The 15,631-nt window shown below is 39.7% G+C and overlaps 1 protein-coding gene across 1 annotated transcript; it reads right to left on the reverse strand.

Annotated features, from left to right (window-relative positions):
* Positions 1 to 471: 471 nt before the first annotated feature.
* LOC121267112 (protein TIC 22-like, chloroplastic) lies at positions 472 to 15,024 on the reverse strand. Its single transcript, XM_041170987.1, is given in 8 exon segments — positions 472 to 772; positions 966 to 1,001; positions 1,068 to 1,148; positions 1,228 to 1,287; positions 3,678 to 3,734; positions 5,674 to 5,748; positions 14,357 to 14,736; positions 14,739 to 15,024. Coding segments are annotated over 8 exon segments (951 nt in total). The 5' UTR covers positions 14,920 to 15,024; the 3' UTR covers positions 472 to 691.
* Between the last annotated feature and the right edge of the window lie 607 nt (positions 15,025 to 15,631).

A 15,631-nucleotide genomic window follows, 5' to 3' on the forward strand; every position in this document is an offset into this window, starting at 1 on the left:
TGAAGGGAGGGAATGTTCATGAATTTTGCTTTCTTTTCAGCTTTCTAACTTTCTAACTTTCTAGAATATAACTAGGTGTCTCTTTTGTATACTTCATGTATACATGAACTTTGCCTAGTTTTGTTCGAACAATGAAATTTCTTACTTATATTAAAAAAAAATTCATAGTGCCAAAAGCTGTCTATTTAAAATGTTGGACCTATATATGGAGACTTGGACCGTTTTACATGGAAAGGGTGAAAGGATAAAACATTATTATTTAGCTAATTTTGAAACACCTGGTTTCTAAAGTGAATATTTCCTACCTCTACAAGAATTCCACAAAAATTATATTCTATTTAGAAAAGGACGAATCAGCCAGCAAAATGCATCACTACCAGAAATAATATTCAAGATCAAGCCATTGATTGATTGTATGTAGATGTCAAGCCAATAAGCTATACTTAATTCAGGGAAAGAAAACAAGGAAAATAAAGATAGCCAAATTTGTCTCGCAGTCAATAAAATAGAATACTTCACATTGCTGAGGTGGTACATGATTGTACCCGTTTGCTTGCTAGTTATATGTCCAGTCCCTCTACATGAACGATGTGAGATGATGCCAAAATCAATCATGAAGACACCGTTCTCATACTATCACTTAATTGATGATCTACATGAAGATGTCACGACCAACTCATTTTGTAATTGGCTATCTCCGGGTGGGATCAGTAGAAATATCGAAACCAGGAGGTATGAAAACAACGTCATCCCAATTTGGAGTAGAACTCTCCTGCAAAATATTAGATGGTTATTTTCCCTTTTAATATTTCATACAGCGCCATTAATTATGCAGGAGACAAGAAACAAACATCCAAGAAAACAAACGAGGCAAATAAGCTTACAATCTTATTTCAAATGAAAACCATCTTCTGGCCAACTGACCAGAGGATGAAAAGCAAAACTTCCATAAAGAGTCCCCTTACCTTCATTCCCTTGAGAACTTCCTCAAGAACAGCAACCTACAAGATAAAATAAAGTAAGTGAATAGAACAAGCTTCGCGAGGCATAGAAATTAGGAAACCTACCTGAATGTTCCCTCGTTTGTAAGCAGGATTTATTTGATTCTGCTCCTTGGCAGCCCTTAGAAGGGAATTCTCCAAATCCTCCTACAAATAATAAGGAAAAGAGTTATAACATGACAGAATTAGAATACCGCACGTTGAAATGGCCATCTTTCTCAACAACCTTTCTGAAAAAAGCTGGACGATAGCTCTTGTTTTCGCTCCTCAGAATCAAGCTCCTTGACTGAAACCCAAAGATTTAAAACAGAAGTGCAAAATCAAGCTTGAATGTACATTTCTGGGGACCAAAGTAAATCTTATAGTTACAAGAGAGAGCCACATCTTAAAGCCATAGACTTGTCCATGTGTCTATACTATTTATACGTATGAATATGCAGACATACCAAATCAATCTTAATGAACTTTTTGAAATGAACCATGATCTGAAATAACAAGCCAACTAAGCGAAGTGAGACAGCACCATCTTGTGCAACGCAACGATAGTTGGCCCTCTATAATCCCACAGAATGATCCAAAACACACCATATTCCCACAACTTCGGGGAGAACAATTCTAACCAAGTGAAGTATTGGGCATCTACAGACATCTGAATCTGAATTACTTATTTAGCCTGAATGTACAGCAATGTGGAAGATGGCTTCCATCTATTGTAATGTGTCTGGAGGGAAAGGAATGATAGAAATTTTGAGGACTATGAGTCGACAATGGAAGAGCTTAAAACCTTCTTCTGAAATCCCCTGTTTCTTTGGACAGCTGCTGTAAATTTTCATGGGCTGAATTTCATGATTCTTCTACCTTTTTATATTCCTAATCAGGTGCTTCTCTTGTACACATCCTCTATACTTTTTTAAATGGATAAAAATTTTGGACCATTTCTCGATTTGTGCATGTCATCCATTTGAAGATGCATCCTCTATACTTGGGCTAAGCCTTTTGTGTTCTTCAGTAAAATTTTCAACTTCATATAAAAAAAAGTTATATTCTGCCTGAAACCCGGGCCAGTCAGTTTTTGAGATTATAGTTTACCGAGTTTCTCAGGCCAGAACTTCCAAAATAGAAACAGCCAGTTTTTTTTTTTTTTTGGACAAGTAAGAAACACCCGGTTGTTCAGTGCCAAAAATCAAATTTGTGTCATAATTGACAATAAACTCATGATCAAGTGCAACACAAAGCATTGAGAATGAAAGGGACAATTTCAAATTTGCAAATTCAAAATGGACCCAATTTTTGGAATCTTTTTTAATAAGTAAAAGAAAATTTCATTGAATCAAGTAGGAAAAGCCCAAGTATACAGCAAGTATACAATGGATCGCACCTAGTTACAGATTAGGAACTAGAAAAAATGATGTAGGCCCTATATGGGAATAAGCATGCCAACTCAACTGTACTTGCTCTGCTATTCTGCCTAAGCCTGGCTGAGGAAAAATTAAGGGGCGTAAAACAAAAAAATATGCTGATTCGGGTGGACATACTATATTTAATATATCGTTTATCCACCATTAAATTAACGATAAATAATATCATTCTCTGCATAGCTTATCCACGTAATACAATTTAAATACTGGTCACAGAATGCTGTCAACCAATCCCAACTGCATTATGATTTAGATCCTTAACAGCATATTTCTGTGTTATGATAAATTTATTGAAAAAGCAAGGTTTTGGTTTGCTGCAGTTAGAATCTTCCTTTCTTAGGAAAAGCCAACGCTTCGGAATCCCAGCCTATAGGAGACCCGCGTATCAACTGCCACTTTCAGTACCTTACCATGGTGCATTCCAAACACTGCAGGATTTCTTATTCTTTTCTGACCAGACCCTTTCAGTTCAATAAAAGGAAAGTTTACAAAACCATAGTGGCTATCAAATCTATCGCATACCATGTTCTCACATTAACTCATAAATTTGACGACTAAGATGACCATAAACATAATAATGTAGACCCTTTAAACATAACTCCATGTATGCATTTGTTTCCTAGTACCCTGCCACATATGCAGTCTATGAAAAAAGAAATACACAAAATTGCCATATCCAAATAAATCCATGTCAGCTATGTATCGGATAAGGCTATGGTAGGTATTTTGAAGTGTTATCTTCCTAGACTTAAACTATGATTTTTCTTAATGTAAGTAACAACCACCCCTAGGGGTTGGTTCAAGTGATAAGAGCCTTGGTCTTGGTGGCATGCTCCCTCCATATCTAAGATTCAAACCCTTGGGTGCAAACAACTTCTAAGGGTCATCGCACTGGGTGTAAACTATGATTTCTTTTTTCTTTTTTGACAAGTAACTATGATTTCTTACTTGCAGGAAACTCCTTGCTGAGGGCGGAGCACCCTTAGAATTAGTCGGGACTTTGTTCCAGGAGCCGATCAGAAAAATAAAAGAAGCAACCATGACTTTCTAAACTTGATTTGGCTCAACTGTCATTATTAAGGTCGAAAGTGGCAAATGAATCATTATTTTTTCCTAAATTTATTGTGTGTAGTTATATATTTCATTCAATTATTTTAGTAGTTTTTACAAGGCTTGAAACATTCCTTGTTATCTCATTAATCAATATATATAAAAAGATAACTAGAAGAGTGGGAATTGGGTATTGCTAGAAAGGAACCTGGAAAACTGGAACTCCAGAGAAGCCATCGTCAGTAATACCAACCTCTTCCATCACCTACACAGAAAAAAAATATATATATTCATGTACAATGCAGACACCTCTATATAGTGATTAAGGTAGGTAAAATCAACAAATATTCATGCATAAAAAAATTATTTTAAAAATCGGAACAAAAAATATACATTTTTGGCTGAGATCAACCATATAATTTTTGAGCTTACGTTTCTGAAGACAATTATCAGTGTAAAATTTATAAGAATCACTATATGAGCTGTTCAAATATTCTTTATATCATTTATTAGAGATCTTTTGAGGATATATTTTAATATATGATCCTGCATATAACGATAAGATGTGAACTCAAAAGTAGGCTTCGGTAAATGGATTCTACAAAATTATAAAATTAATCATTCAATTTTCAGCTGAGAAAGTGTCTCAGATTTCTGCCAATACTGGCTGAGGTAGATGAATCATTTTGATGCACAGTCAACTGCCTACCAGTTAAAGCACATTCAAATAGGCATTGATGAAGTGATCGTATTCCTCCTTCAAGGAGGAGGAGGATGGTTGTAAGGGAACAAACATTAAAAAAAAAATACAGTAACCTCACCTTATGTCATATACTGAACAAGTAGCACTCTACCAAATGAGTACTTGCTGTGGGGAGTAACGTTTCACCTCAACCATGGGAAAGAGCAGGTTTGGTAGTTCTCTATTGTAAGTTAATTAGGGTCACACCAAGAGAAATTGTTGCAATTAGTCATGGTTAGTTTCATAGCAACAAGCGCTCTTTAAGGATTTCCTAACCATTTCATGATGATATTTCACGGATAAACAGAACTTTGGATTGTCTATGTTGCTCATGGTTGTACTTATTGACTCATGCCGGGCGTACAGTCGAAACTGAAAAGAAACCTAATGGTTTCATCCGATATGACTTCACGAAAGATAACATAAATCCCTGTTTGCCAAAATGAACGGCTAAGGGAATCTAACAGTGAGTATCAAGGTTTTGAAAATTCTAGTTACTATATTCCCTTACATAAAGTTTAGTATTCCTATGATTTTATCCAACTTTTGATAAGCCCATGTATTGGCCTAAAAAAAGGAAAAGATGAATCATCTTCTTACTTTTACGAATCTAGCAAGTGAATATCCGTTTTTCTCTAGAGTGATTGCTTGAGTTAAGCCTTCTTGAATAGTTTTGAGTCCTGATTTTCAGTCCATGGATCATCTTTCAGGTCTTAGAATGAAAGTGTTGGTGCTGAGGACAAGTGTCAAATATCGGCGTATATTTACATATGTTTTGAATAGCAACAAACAAACCAATTGACGTATTTTTGCAGGCATTTCCTCAGAAAGTGTTTCCTAAGATTTCTACAGACAACAAAAACTTATGTTGGGAGGGAAGGAAAAAAGGTCTCTATTCTCTATAGACGAAAGTCAGGACTAGAATGAAAGATCTGAAACATACAATTTTCTAGAATTTTTCGTTGAAGGTAAACAAACAATGACAACTTCAACCTGCTCTGTTGGAGTTTAGGGTGGGTGATTATATTTATACTTCAAAGTTCAGCCCTCTCTATATTGGATCAATCGCAGCTTACATTACTATCCCAAAATTATTTAGATCAAAATAACATATTCTTATAGCAATTCTCACGTTAGCACAATTGAAATAAAGAAAAGAAATGAAACTGATGAGAAAATGTATTTTTAATTTAATCATCAATAGGTACTGTGACAAGCTATATTTATAGTACATGCAGGCAAGCACATACACTAATACAAAACTAGGCAGCGTACATTAATACAAAACTAGGCAGGTCAGATAGTTATCAGTTTCATGAAACACATGCGTTAGAATGCCTATGGTTTTTGCCTAATACATACAAGCACAGGTAGACTTCCAATAAAAATGTCCAAATTAAGTCAATCGCCAAAAGCACAAACGTATATTTTTTCATCAATTTTAGACAACTAAGTCACTTACCCTAAGCGCGTTTGCGACTTGCGAAGACTCCGGGATCAACCTGAAGGCCACCCCATTATGCTTCAACTGAAAAACCTGTCGGAAAGCATAAAAAGAATAAAGGTCCGTTTGAGAACACAATTGTTCTCAAGTATTCTTAGATATTTCCTTTCCAAACATCACCCAATCACAAATCATTTTTCAATTTCAAATTGTAAGGAATAGAGTTTTGCTATCCACTGGGGGATAAGTACAACCAAAAGTTTTCTCTCCATACAACCAATAGTTTTCTAAACAAACAAAAACTCCGATGAGGCTTGGTGGGATTAAGTGGTGAGATCACGACTAAGCAGTGAGTTTTAGGGGTCGCAGAGTAGGATGGGGTTCAGAAGAACTTTAGTTATAGAATTGAAAACATTCAGTTTGAGGAAGGAAGGAAGCCCCTTGCTCATTAAAGAAAGTAGCTGGAAGATATTTAAGGAAGTGAGACTTAGGATGGTTTCAGTGCAATGGTTTGCAAAAGCATTAGTGTTGTGTGAGGGGGGGAGGGGGGGGGGGGAGATGAAGGATTTTTATACCACATCGAGGGAGGGTGCCAAAGTTTCATTACACAAAGGTGCTCAAATGTCAATGGCCGTTTCATGACGTTAGTAGAATATGGTGGGGGTGGAAGGCAAAATTTTATCTTTGTACCGAAAGACATTGAGGGGACAGGGTGGAGGAGGATGGCAGATGCATTGAGGGAGGCCATTTCGGGGGAGGGGATCGTGTGTCATAACTCGGGCGAAGTATCATAAAAGCTATCAGGGATGGGAAGCCAAACACAAAGTCGGTTGTACAAGGAGGCCTTGGTGCAAACGATGGCGCCGAAGCAGTCCCGAGTGCAATATTCACTGGTGGGGCTGGTGGTGTTAGAACTCAACAGCAAACCACTAGGAGATGCCTACAAGGGCAGGAAACGGAAATGGCCCGACACACTATGGGTTCAGATTGGGTGCAATGGAAGGGAGGCGGTGGCAGGCATGTTGTCCCTCAAGCAAACGATGGTGTGTACAGTACTCTAAAGAATATGCAATCCCAACTAACAGATCTGCAGGAGAAAGTGGCTGCTCTAGTACGTTGTGTTGAGAAGGATAAGGCTAGGGGCTTGGGCTTTGCACCTAAGAATGATATTGAGCCTAACAAACATATGGGTGTAGGCAAGAAAGTTGGGCTTCAACCTATAGGGAGCAATAAGCAACCATAGCAAGGTCTAATGGGCCTCAGATAGCAAGTTCGTCAATCGACCATGAAAAGGTTGGGGGTCCAAAGATACTAAGGGGCCCACGATTTGGGTTTCAGCCCAAGGAAGAAAACAAAGGGGAGTCCACGGTGGGTGTTCAACCCATGTGGAGAGTGAGAGGTGGGGACATGGCTGGGCCCTCCACCGGAGGGAGGATCCTGACCTTGCCGGCAAAGGTCCTGATAGACAAGACCATAGCCACATAACTATCGATGGTGACTCAGACAACAGACTTGATAGAAAGAGAGGTGTTGGCGGAAGAGCCTGAAATGGAGATCGTCAATGTTGTATCGTCAGACGTCGGATCCCACGCCCAAACAGGCCAGACAAGGCCAACAGATAGCAAGGGTGAGTCTCCTCTCGAGACCCTACTGGTTTCCCCGCCGGTGAAGGTGTCGCAGCATTTGGAAGTGCCCGTACATTGTGTTTTGAAGCAAAGAACACAGTTGAGGTTTCAAAGGGGCTTTCTTAGATGTTAGTGCCTATAACAAACCTCTCTGAATGGGGTGGAAGGTCCAACTGTGTTGAGGAAGAAATGGGGGTGCCGTTGCAGTCACAATGGACACCCAGGGATGTGATAGACATGGCTAGGGAGCCTGTACCCCTAAGCTGCTTTCTGTCAGGTTAGTGTAGTGCCTCTGTTGGGTTTTATTACACAAGGCAAAGGAAAAACAACATTGTGTGAGAATTGAATGCGAGGGCTTTGAAGAACAATTCATGGCTTTGCTCACAGCCATTGAAGATGGGCACGTTCAGCAAGAGAAATTAGGTTCTAAAAAATATAGGGAGCTCAAGGGAGTAACTTGGTCTCTAAATTATGAAGGCAGCTCAAGCAGAAAAAGAACCAAAGGGAAGGGAATAGCATCGTCTTTATGAAGCCCAAAATTATTTCTTGGAATGTTCAAGGGCTCAACGAGACTAATAAGCGTCTTCAAGTGAAAAACTTATTTCGTGAGTGGAAGGCGGACATTGTGTGCTTACAAGAGACTAAACTGAAAAATTACTTATAAAAAAAAAAAGGAGACTAAACTGAAACTTATTACAAGAAAAATTGTTCGAAGTTTATGGAGTTGTACCTATGTGGATTGGGCTTACTTAGCATCTAATGGAGCTTCGGGAGGTATACTAATTATGTGGGATAGAATATTGGTGGAGAAAATGGAGGAATTCATTGGGTAGTACTCAATGGCTTGTTACTTCAAGAATGTGGAAAATAATTTTTTGTGGGCATTCACTGGCATCTATGGGCCAAACCTAGATAGCGATAGAAGACTTCTATAGGAGGAAATAGCGGGAGTTCATAGTTGGTGGGACACACAACGGTGCATAGGCGGTGATTTAATGTTATAAGATTCCCTAGTGAACGATCAGGAGAAAGTAGGATGCGACCTGCAATGATGGAATTCTCGGAGTGCATTTTCGACTTGGGATTGGTGGATCTTCCTCTCATTGGCGGAGCATTTACGTGGTCATCAACATACGTGGTCCAGACTGGATAGATTTTTAGTCTCGTCAAAGTGGGAAAGCCACTATCTGGATCTATGCCAAAAGAGGCTTCCTCGCATTTGTTTGGATCACTTTTCTATCTTTTTGGATTGTGATGGGATTCAAGGAGGGCATCGGTATCTTAAATTCGAAAATATGTGGCTGAAGACTGAAGGTTTTATGGACAGGGTTAGGCAATCGTGGTCCTCATATCAGATACATGGCACTCCTAGTTTCATTTTGGTAGGTAAACTGAAAGCATTGAAACAAGATTTAAAGCTTTGGAATATTTAGTCCTTTGGTGATTTAGGTGGCCGGAAGAAGTCTAAGTAGATATACAAGAATTAGAAAGGATACAGGAGGGCCAAGTCCTTTCCTTGGAAGAATTATCTCAAAAGGCAGAATTAGTGACAGAATTAGAGAGGTCATATTATTGGAGGAGATCTCTTGGCATAAAAAACCCAAAGCATTATGGTTGAAAAAAGGCGATTAAAGTATGAAGTTCTTCCATATAGTGGCCAACTCTCATAGGAGAACTAATACCATTGAAATATTGAATATAGATGGCGTGGCTTGTACAGTGACTCCTATGATTCAAGAGCATGTTGCTGATTGTTTTGACCACTTACTTACTGAACAAGTGGGATGGCGACCAAAGCTTGATGGACTAGCCTTTGAGTCCATTGAGCCATAGAGTGTTCCGTGGTTGGAGACACCATTTGAGGAGGTGGAGGTTCATGGGGTAGCAAAGAAAATGGTTAAAGATAAAGCACTTGGTCTTGATGGTTTTTCTATGGGATTCTTCCAAACATGTTGGGATGTGGTGAAGGAGGATTTAATGAAGGTGTTTCAGGAATTTTTCAGTTGGGAAATTTGAAAAAAGCCTAAATGCCACTTTTATTGTATTCATTCCTAATAACCTTGGGCCAATGGAAGTGAAAGATTATCGACCATTAGCCTTGTAAATGGGGTGTATAAAATCACATCCAAGGTGCTTGCAAATCGTCTAGGGGAGGTGTTGGGAAAGATTATTTCGAAACCACAAAATGCTTTTGTAAGAGGTAGGCAAATTTTGGATACAGTTCTCAATGGCAATGAATGCCTCGATACTCAAAAAAATCCGGCAATAAGGGGATCTTATGTAAATTGGATATGGAGAACGCTTATGATCATATGAATTGAGACTTCTTAATTTACTTGCTTGGGAGATGTGGTTTTAGAGAGAGATAGTGTTCGTGGATCAGATGGTATCTCAATGGTGAAGTTTTCAGTGTTAGTAAATGGCAGCCCAGTTGGCTTCTTCAACAACTCGAGAGGCCTAAGACAAGAGGATCTTTCGTCTCCACTTTTATTTGTCATAGTTATGGAGGCGCTTAACAGAATGATCTCAGCTTTGGTTAACAATGGTTTTGTGACTGGTTTCTTGGTTGGTGACCCCAATAGGAGTACTCTTAACATTTCTCATCTATTGTTTGCAAATAATACATTGTTTTTTTTGTGAGGCAGAACAAAACCAGATAAGGGTATTGAGGGCTCTCTTACTTTGTTTTGAAGCGATATCTAGTTTGAAAGTGAACTTCGACAAATCAGAACTAGTGCCAGTTGGTAATATTTGCAATATCCGACAGTTGGCTAACATTCTTAGATGTAAGGTTTCCTCTCTTCCCATGAATTACCTTGGTCTTCCGTTAGGGGCAACATCACAGGCTAAATCGATTTAGGATTCAGTGATTGAGAAGATTGAACATAGATTAGCTGGGTGGAAGAGATTATACTTGTCGAATCAAAAGCACTCTGTCCAATCGACCAAAATACTTTCTATCTCTATTCCCCATTCCAGTAAGTGTGGCGACTCGGATTGAAAAATTGCATCGTGATTTCCTTTGGAGTGGTACGGGGGATGAATTCAAATTCCACCTACTCAAGGGGGATAAGGTATGCTCTCCAATTTCTTCTAGTGGGTTGGGCATTAGAAATATAAGGATCTTTTTTTTTTTTATAAGAAATTTCATTGATCAAAACTAGGCATAGCCCATGTACACAAAAAGTATACAAAAGAGACACCTAGTTACATTCTAAAAAGCTGAAAAAAAAGCAAAAACTCATGAACATTCCCTCCCTTTAAAACTATAGTTGAAAGCCATTGAACTAAAGAAAGGACAAAAACGTTTCATAATTCCCCCTAGCTCTCTCCTTGTTGTTGAAGCACCTCTCATTTCTTTCCATCCATATACACTATCATAAGCACAAAGGAGCCATCCTCCACGTGACAGCCAATTGAGGGCTATGATGATGCCTACTCCAACAAGCTAAGAGCTCCACCACACTCTTGGGCATAACCCAAGATAGCCCAGCTCTACTAAGTATGCCATCTCATAGCTCCCTTGCCACCTTGCAATGTAGAAGAAGATGGTCAATCAATTCGCCATTGTTCTTGCACATATAACACCACTCCATGACGATCATCCCCAATTTCCTTAAGTTGTCAGCCATCAAGATCTTACCCAAGACTGTTGTCCAAGTAAAAAAATAAACTTTGGGAGGCACAAGAACTCTCCAAATACCCTTCCATGGAAACACAATAGGCTGATAATTTGACAGCACTTTAAAGAAGAATTTAACAGGAAAGTTTTACTCCCCGAAGGTTTCCACACCATTCTATCACACCCATTACCACCAACCCTCTTGGAATAAAGCAACCTGAAAAAACCTGCTATCTCCTCGACTTCCCGATCCTGCGCATTTCTAGAAAAGATCATATTCCAATGCACTGAACCGTTAGCTCGACACAGACATCTGAGACAACGGCTTGCTGATTTCCAGCCAATCTGAAAACACCTGGAAAAGCTGAAGATAGAGCTCTCTCACCACACCATTCATCAAACCAGAATCTAACTCTTGTACCCTCACCGACCTCAAAGTTAATGTGTTGCAAACACCATCCACCCCTTTCAAATAAATTTCCAAAGACTCACACCAACCCCCTACTCTCCCCCCCCCCCCCCCCCCCACCCCCAATTTCACAACCATACTTCTGACCCACAACCATTCTCCACAATGAAGTCCCTTTCAACCGAATCTCCACAACCACTTCCCAAGAAGGGCTTTTGTTAAAAGTGATCAAGTTACGCACCCCAAACCTCCCGCTTCCTTCAACTGAACACTTTTTGCCAATTCATAAGATGAAATTTATGATCTTCACCCATGCGTCCCCACAAAAAGGCTCTAAATATCTTTTCAATCCGGTTAGCCACCCCCACCGGTATAAGAAATGAATAAAGAAAGTACGTGGGAAGATTGGAAAGGGTACTTTGAATGAAGGTCACTTTCCCTCCTTTTGAAAGATAGAGCCGCTTCTAGCCTGACAACCTTTTTTCTACCTTCTCTATGACTCCGTCCCAAATATTTTTTGCTTGAAAAGAAGCTCCCAAAGGTAGTCCTAGGTATTTCATAGAAAGAGTAGCCACTTTGCATCCCAACAACTCAGCTAGAAGGTTGATATTCGCCACCTCACCCACCAAGACCAATTCCGACTTACCCAAGTTCACCTTAAGTCCCGAAACAGCTTCAAAACACAATAGAACAGCCCTTAGAGCTTGAATTTGTCCATTGTCTGCATCACAAAAAATAAGAGTATCATTATTGGCGTTACCCACTGCAAAACCAGCAAGAAAACCCCCCTAACAACAGCCTCCATCATGCGACTCAGGACCTCCATGGCTACAACAAAAAGGAAAGGAGATAGTGGATCCCCTTGTCTCAAACCCCTCGAACTCTAGAAAAAACCACAAGGTTGACCATTAACTAATACAAAAAACCGAGCAGTCGAAACACAATGTTTGATCCATCCACACCACCTGCCCCCGAAGCCACATCTTCTCAACATATAAAGCAAGAAACCCAGCTCACGTGGTCATATGCTTTTTCCATATCCAACTTGCAAAGGACTCCCAGAATGCCATCCCTCAACTGGCTGTCCAAACACTCATTTGCAATTAAAACTGAATCCAAATTTGCCTACCCCTTACAAAAGCATTTTGAGATTTGGAGATAATTTTTTCTATCACCAAGCTCATACGATTTGCTAAAAATGATCTTATAAATCCCGCCAACCAAACTAATAGGACAGAAATCTTTCAACTCAATGGCCCCCACTAACTTCAGGATGAGGGCAATGAATGTAGCATTAAGGGACTTCTCAAACTTGTGACACAGATGAAACTCATGAAAAACCCGCATCACGTCATCATTTACTATGTCCCAACACTCTTGAAAGAAGGCCAAAGAAAATCCATCTGGACCCGGGGCTTTATCTTTGCACATACCACTCACCACCTGTAGCACTTCGACTTCCTCAAATGGTCTCTCCAACCAACTAGCTATGCTGGCATCCAGCTGATCAAAGAACAACCCTTCCAGTTTAGGATGCCACTCTACTGTCTCTTTGAAGAGATCGTCGTAATAGTTCACAACATGGTCTTCTATATCTGCTGGGGATTGGTACACCGTGTTACCTAATTGGATCACTTCAATCGCATTATTACGCCTATGAGAATTTGGCATTTTGTGGAAAAACTTGGTACATTTGTCGCCCTCCTTCAACAATGTCATCCTTGATTTTTGTTTCCAGGAAATTTCTTCCAACAACAAAACCTTCTCTAACTCAGACACCACCTCAATATTTCTCAACGCGGACTCCTCGGTTACCACTCCTTCTAAAAAATGTAACTCATCCCAAAGAAGGTTTTTTTGTTCATTCATGTGTCTAAAAACCTCTATGTTCCACTTCTTTAGGTCCAGCTTAAGGGCTTTGAGTTTAACTGCCACAATAAAACTGGGGTACTATGAAAAGAATAGGAAGTCCACCAATCCCTCACCCTTTCCACAAAACCAACCATTTGCAGCCACATATTATTAAATTTGAAATAATGCCTACCACCATGAATGCTCCCACAATCTAATAAGATGGGAAAATGGTCAGAACATACCCATGGCAATAACCTCTAGCTTAGGTCCGGATAATGTGTCTCCCAAGAAGAAGAAACTAAGAATTTATCCAACCTTGACCCCCCTCTACCATTCAACCACGTGAAACACCCCCCCCCCCAATCAAATGAAGATCAATCAAGTTTAGATCGAAAATCAGCTCCGAAAAGTCTTCCACTGACCTTGTCAAATAAGTAGCCCCCCCCACGTTACATAGTGTGTTCTGCAGGTTAGAGCTAGCTTGGGTCATGCCTGCCACAATGATTGAGTTCTTGGCCAGTTGGAAAAATCTAAGAGGAGCCCCCCAAATCACAATTGTATGGAAAATGGTGCCTATTTGCATCTTGTGGTGCATATGGAAGGAGCGAAATGACCGGACATTTGAAGACAAAGAGCATTCTATAGAGGAACTTAGATCACTTTTTGTTATAAAATTATTTTTATGGGCCATAGCAGTAGATTTTAATGGCCTTGGCATTCATGACTTTCTTGTTTCATTTTCTTCTTCCTAGATAGGCGCTAACTCGTGTATACCTTCTTGTGTACTTAGACTAAGCCTATTATTATTAATACAATCGTTTACTTATAAATAAATAAATAAAATCAAATTTTTAACTTTTTATCTAATCATTATTTAAACATTACAATTTTCTCAAACTTTCAATACAAAATACAAAATCCTATACAACTTTCTCAACCTTTCAAACAAAAATAATATTAAAAAATTTATTTAAACAATATTTTACTTTATAATATTTTTATTCAATTTTTCTCATTCATTTTTCAAACCTAATAAAACATTTTAACTCAAATTATTTCACCGCTATCTTTAAAGCATTTTACTACTTTTGACAGATATTCTTAATGTTAAAACGAGCTGAGTCCACCAATGTCATTCTCCTCCTACACACAGCAAAGCACTAATTACAAAACCGAGATATAACCGCCAACCTTATTAAGAGCAACAGCCACCACTTTGGAACCACTTTGTGATGATGGGTCCATGCTCTGGATATGCTCACGAAGCACCTCCGCGTCCTCTTTCTTGAAACAAAACAACCCAAGAGATTTCTTGTTTGAGACGCCCGAAACCAACACGAATTCGTCGTTGGCATTGCTCAGCGCGTAGACAGGCACGCCCGCCAGCCGCTCTTCAATGGCCTCGGTCGACAGGGCCACACCCCCACCACCACTAGACTGGGGAACCGGCGTGCGCCGGGTGTTAGGGGGTCCGGCAACCCGAGCCCAAACCGGGTTCTTCCCAGAAGAAGAGCCCGAAATCTTGGGGTCCAGGGCATGTCTTGCGTGTTGTTGGAGGTCTGAGAGAGCAGATTGGAGGTGGATTTTAAAGGAAGAGGGTTCGGAAGGTGGTGGAGGAGGTTAGAGCAATGGTGTTGGAAGTTAGAGAAGGCTTGTTGGAGGTTAAGCTGTGGAGGTGGTGGGAAAATTTTGGAGGCGTTGGAGTTTTCGGAGCTCATTTTCTCGGGAAAGGAAGGTGGTTTGGAAAAGTTCATTGGAAGTTTGAGTTGGAGCTGAGTCGAGTGACGAAGGAGAGGAGGGTTTTCAAGCGAAGCGAAGGGTTTAAGGGTGTAGGAAAAATAAATGGCTTTGGCGTTTTGGGTCGGAAAGAACGATTAATTATTAGGGGTAGTTTTTTTTTTTTTTTTTCCCTCTAATAAAGCATATTATAAATGTAGATATAAAAGATAACTTAGTGGATACCTCGACATTCATTTCAAACCATTCAGTACAATAATAAAAAAAATAAAAAAAAACAAAACTGACAATCCTATAAACAGACTATAATACAACAATTGAAAGTTATAGTGAATAGATTTATGATGCATGTCGTTGGTTTGGACTGATTAAATGAGACTTTCACTACTTTTCTTCACGATCCTTAATTTAGATAAAAGATAACATAGAAAGATAGCAAGCGGAGGAAGCGTTGAATTGCCGCCAAGCAACCGCTAAGAACTATGGGACCATGTGCCACACTAGGAGAGTGGAGATTGGTCAGATCTAAAAGATTCGATGCCGCTAACCCTAAAAATGCCACGTGTGTTGGCGGCAAACTCGTCCTGGTGTGGTGACACCTGAGATCCACGTGCAGTTTAAACTGGCACGCACCACTTCTTTTTATGTTTTTCTTCTTCCATCCAAAAGATCAATGATTGGCAAGTCTTGGGGTGCGGCACGTGGCAGTCTTGGGTGGCCAGAAAATAA

The sequence above is a fragment of the Juglans microcarpa x Juglans regia genome, chromosome 1D, assembly GCF_004785595.1.
Source record: "Juglans microcarpa x Juglans regia isolate MS1-56 chromosome 1D, Jm3101_v1.0, whole genome shotgun sequence".
Lineage (NCBI taxonomy): Eukaryota > Viridiplantae > Streptophyta > Magnoliopsida > Fagales > Juglandaceae > Juglans > Juglans microcarpa x Juglans regia.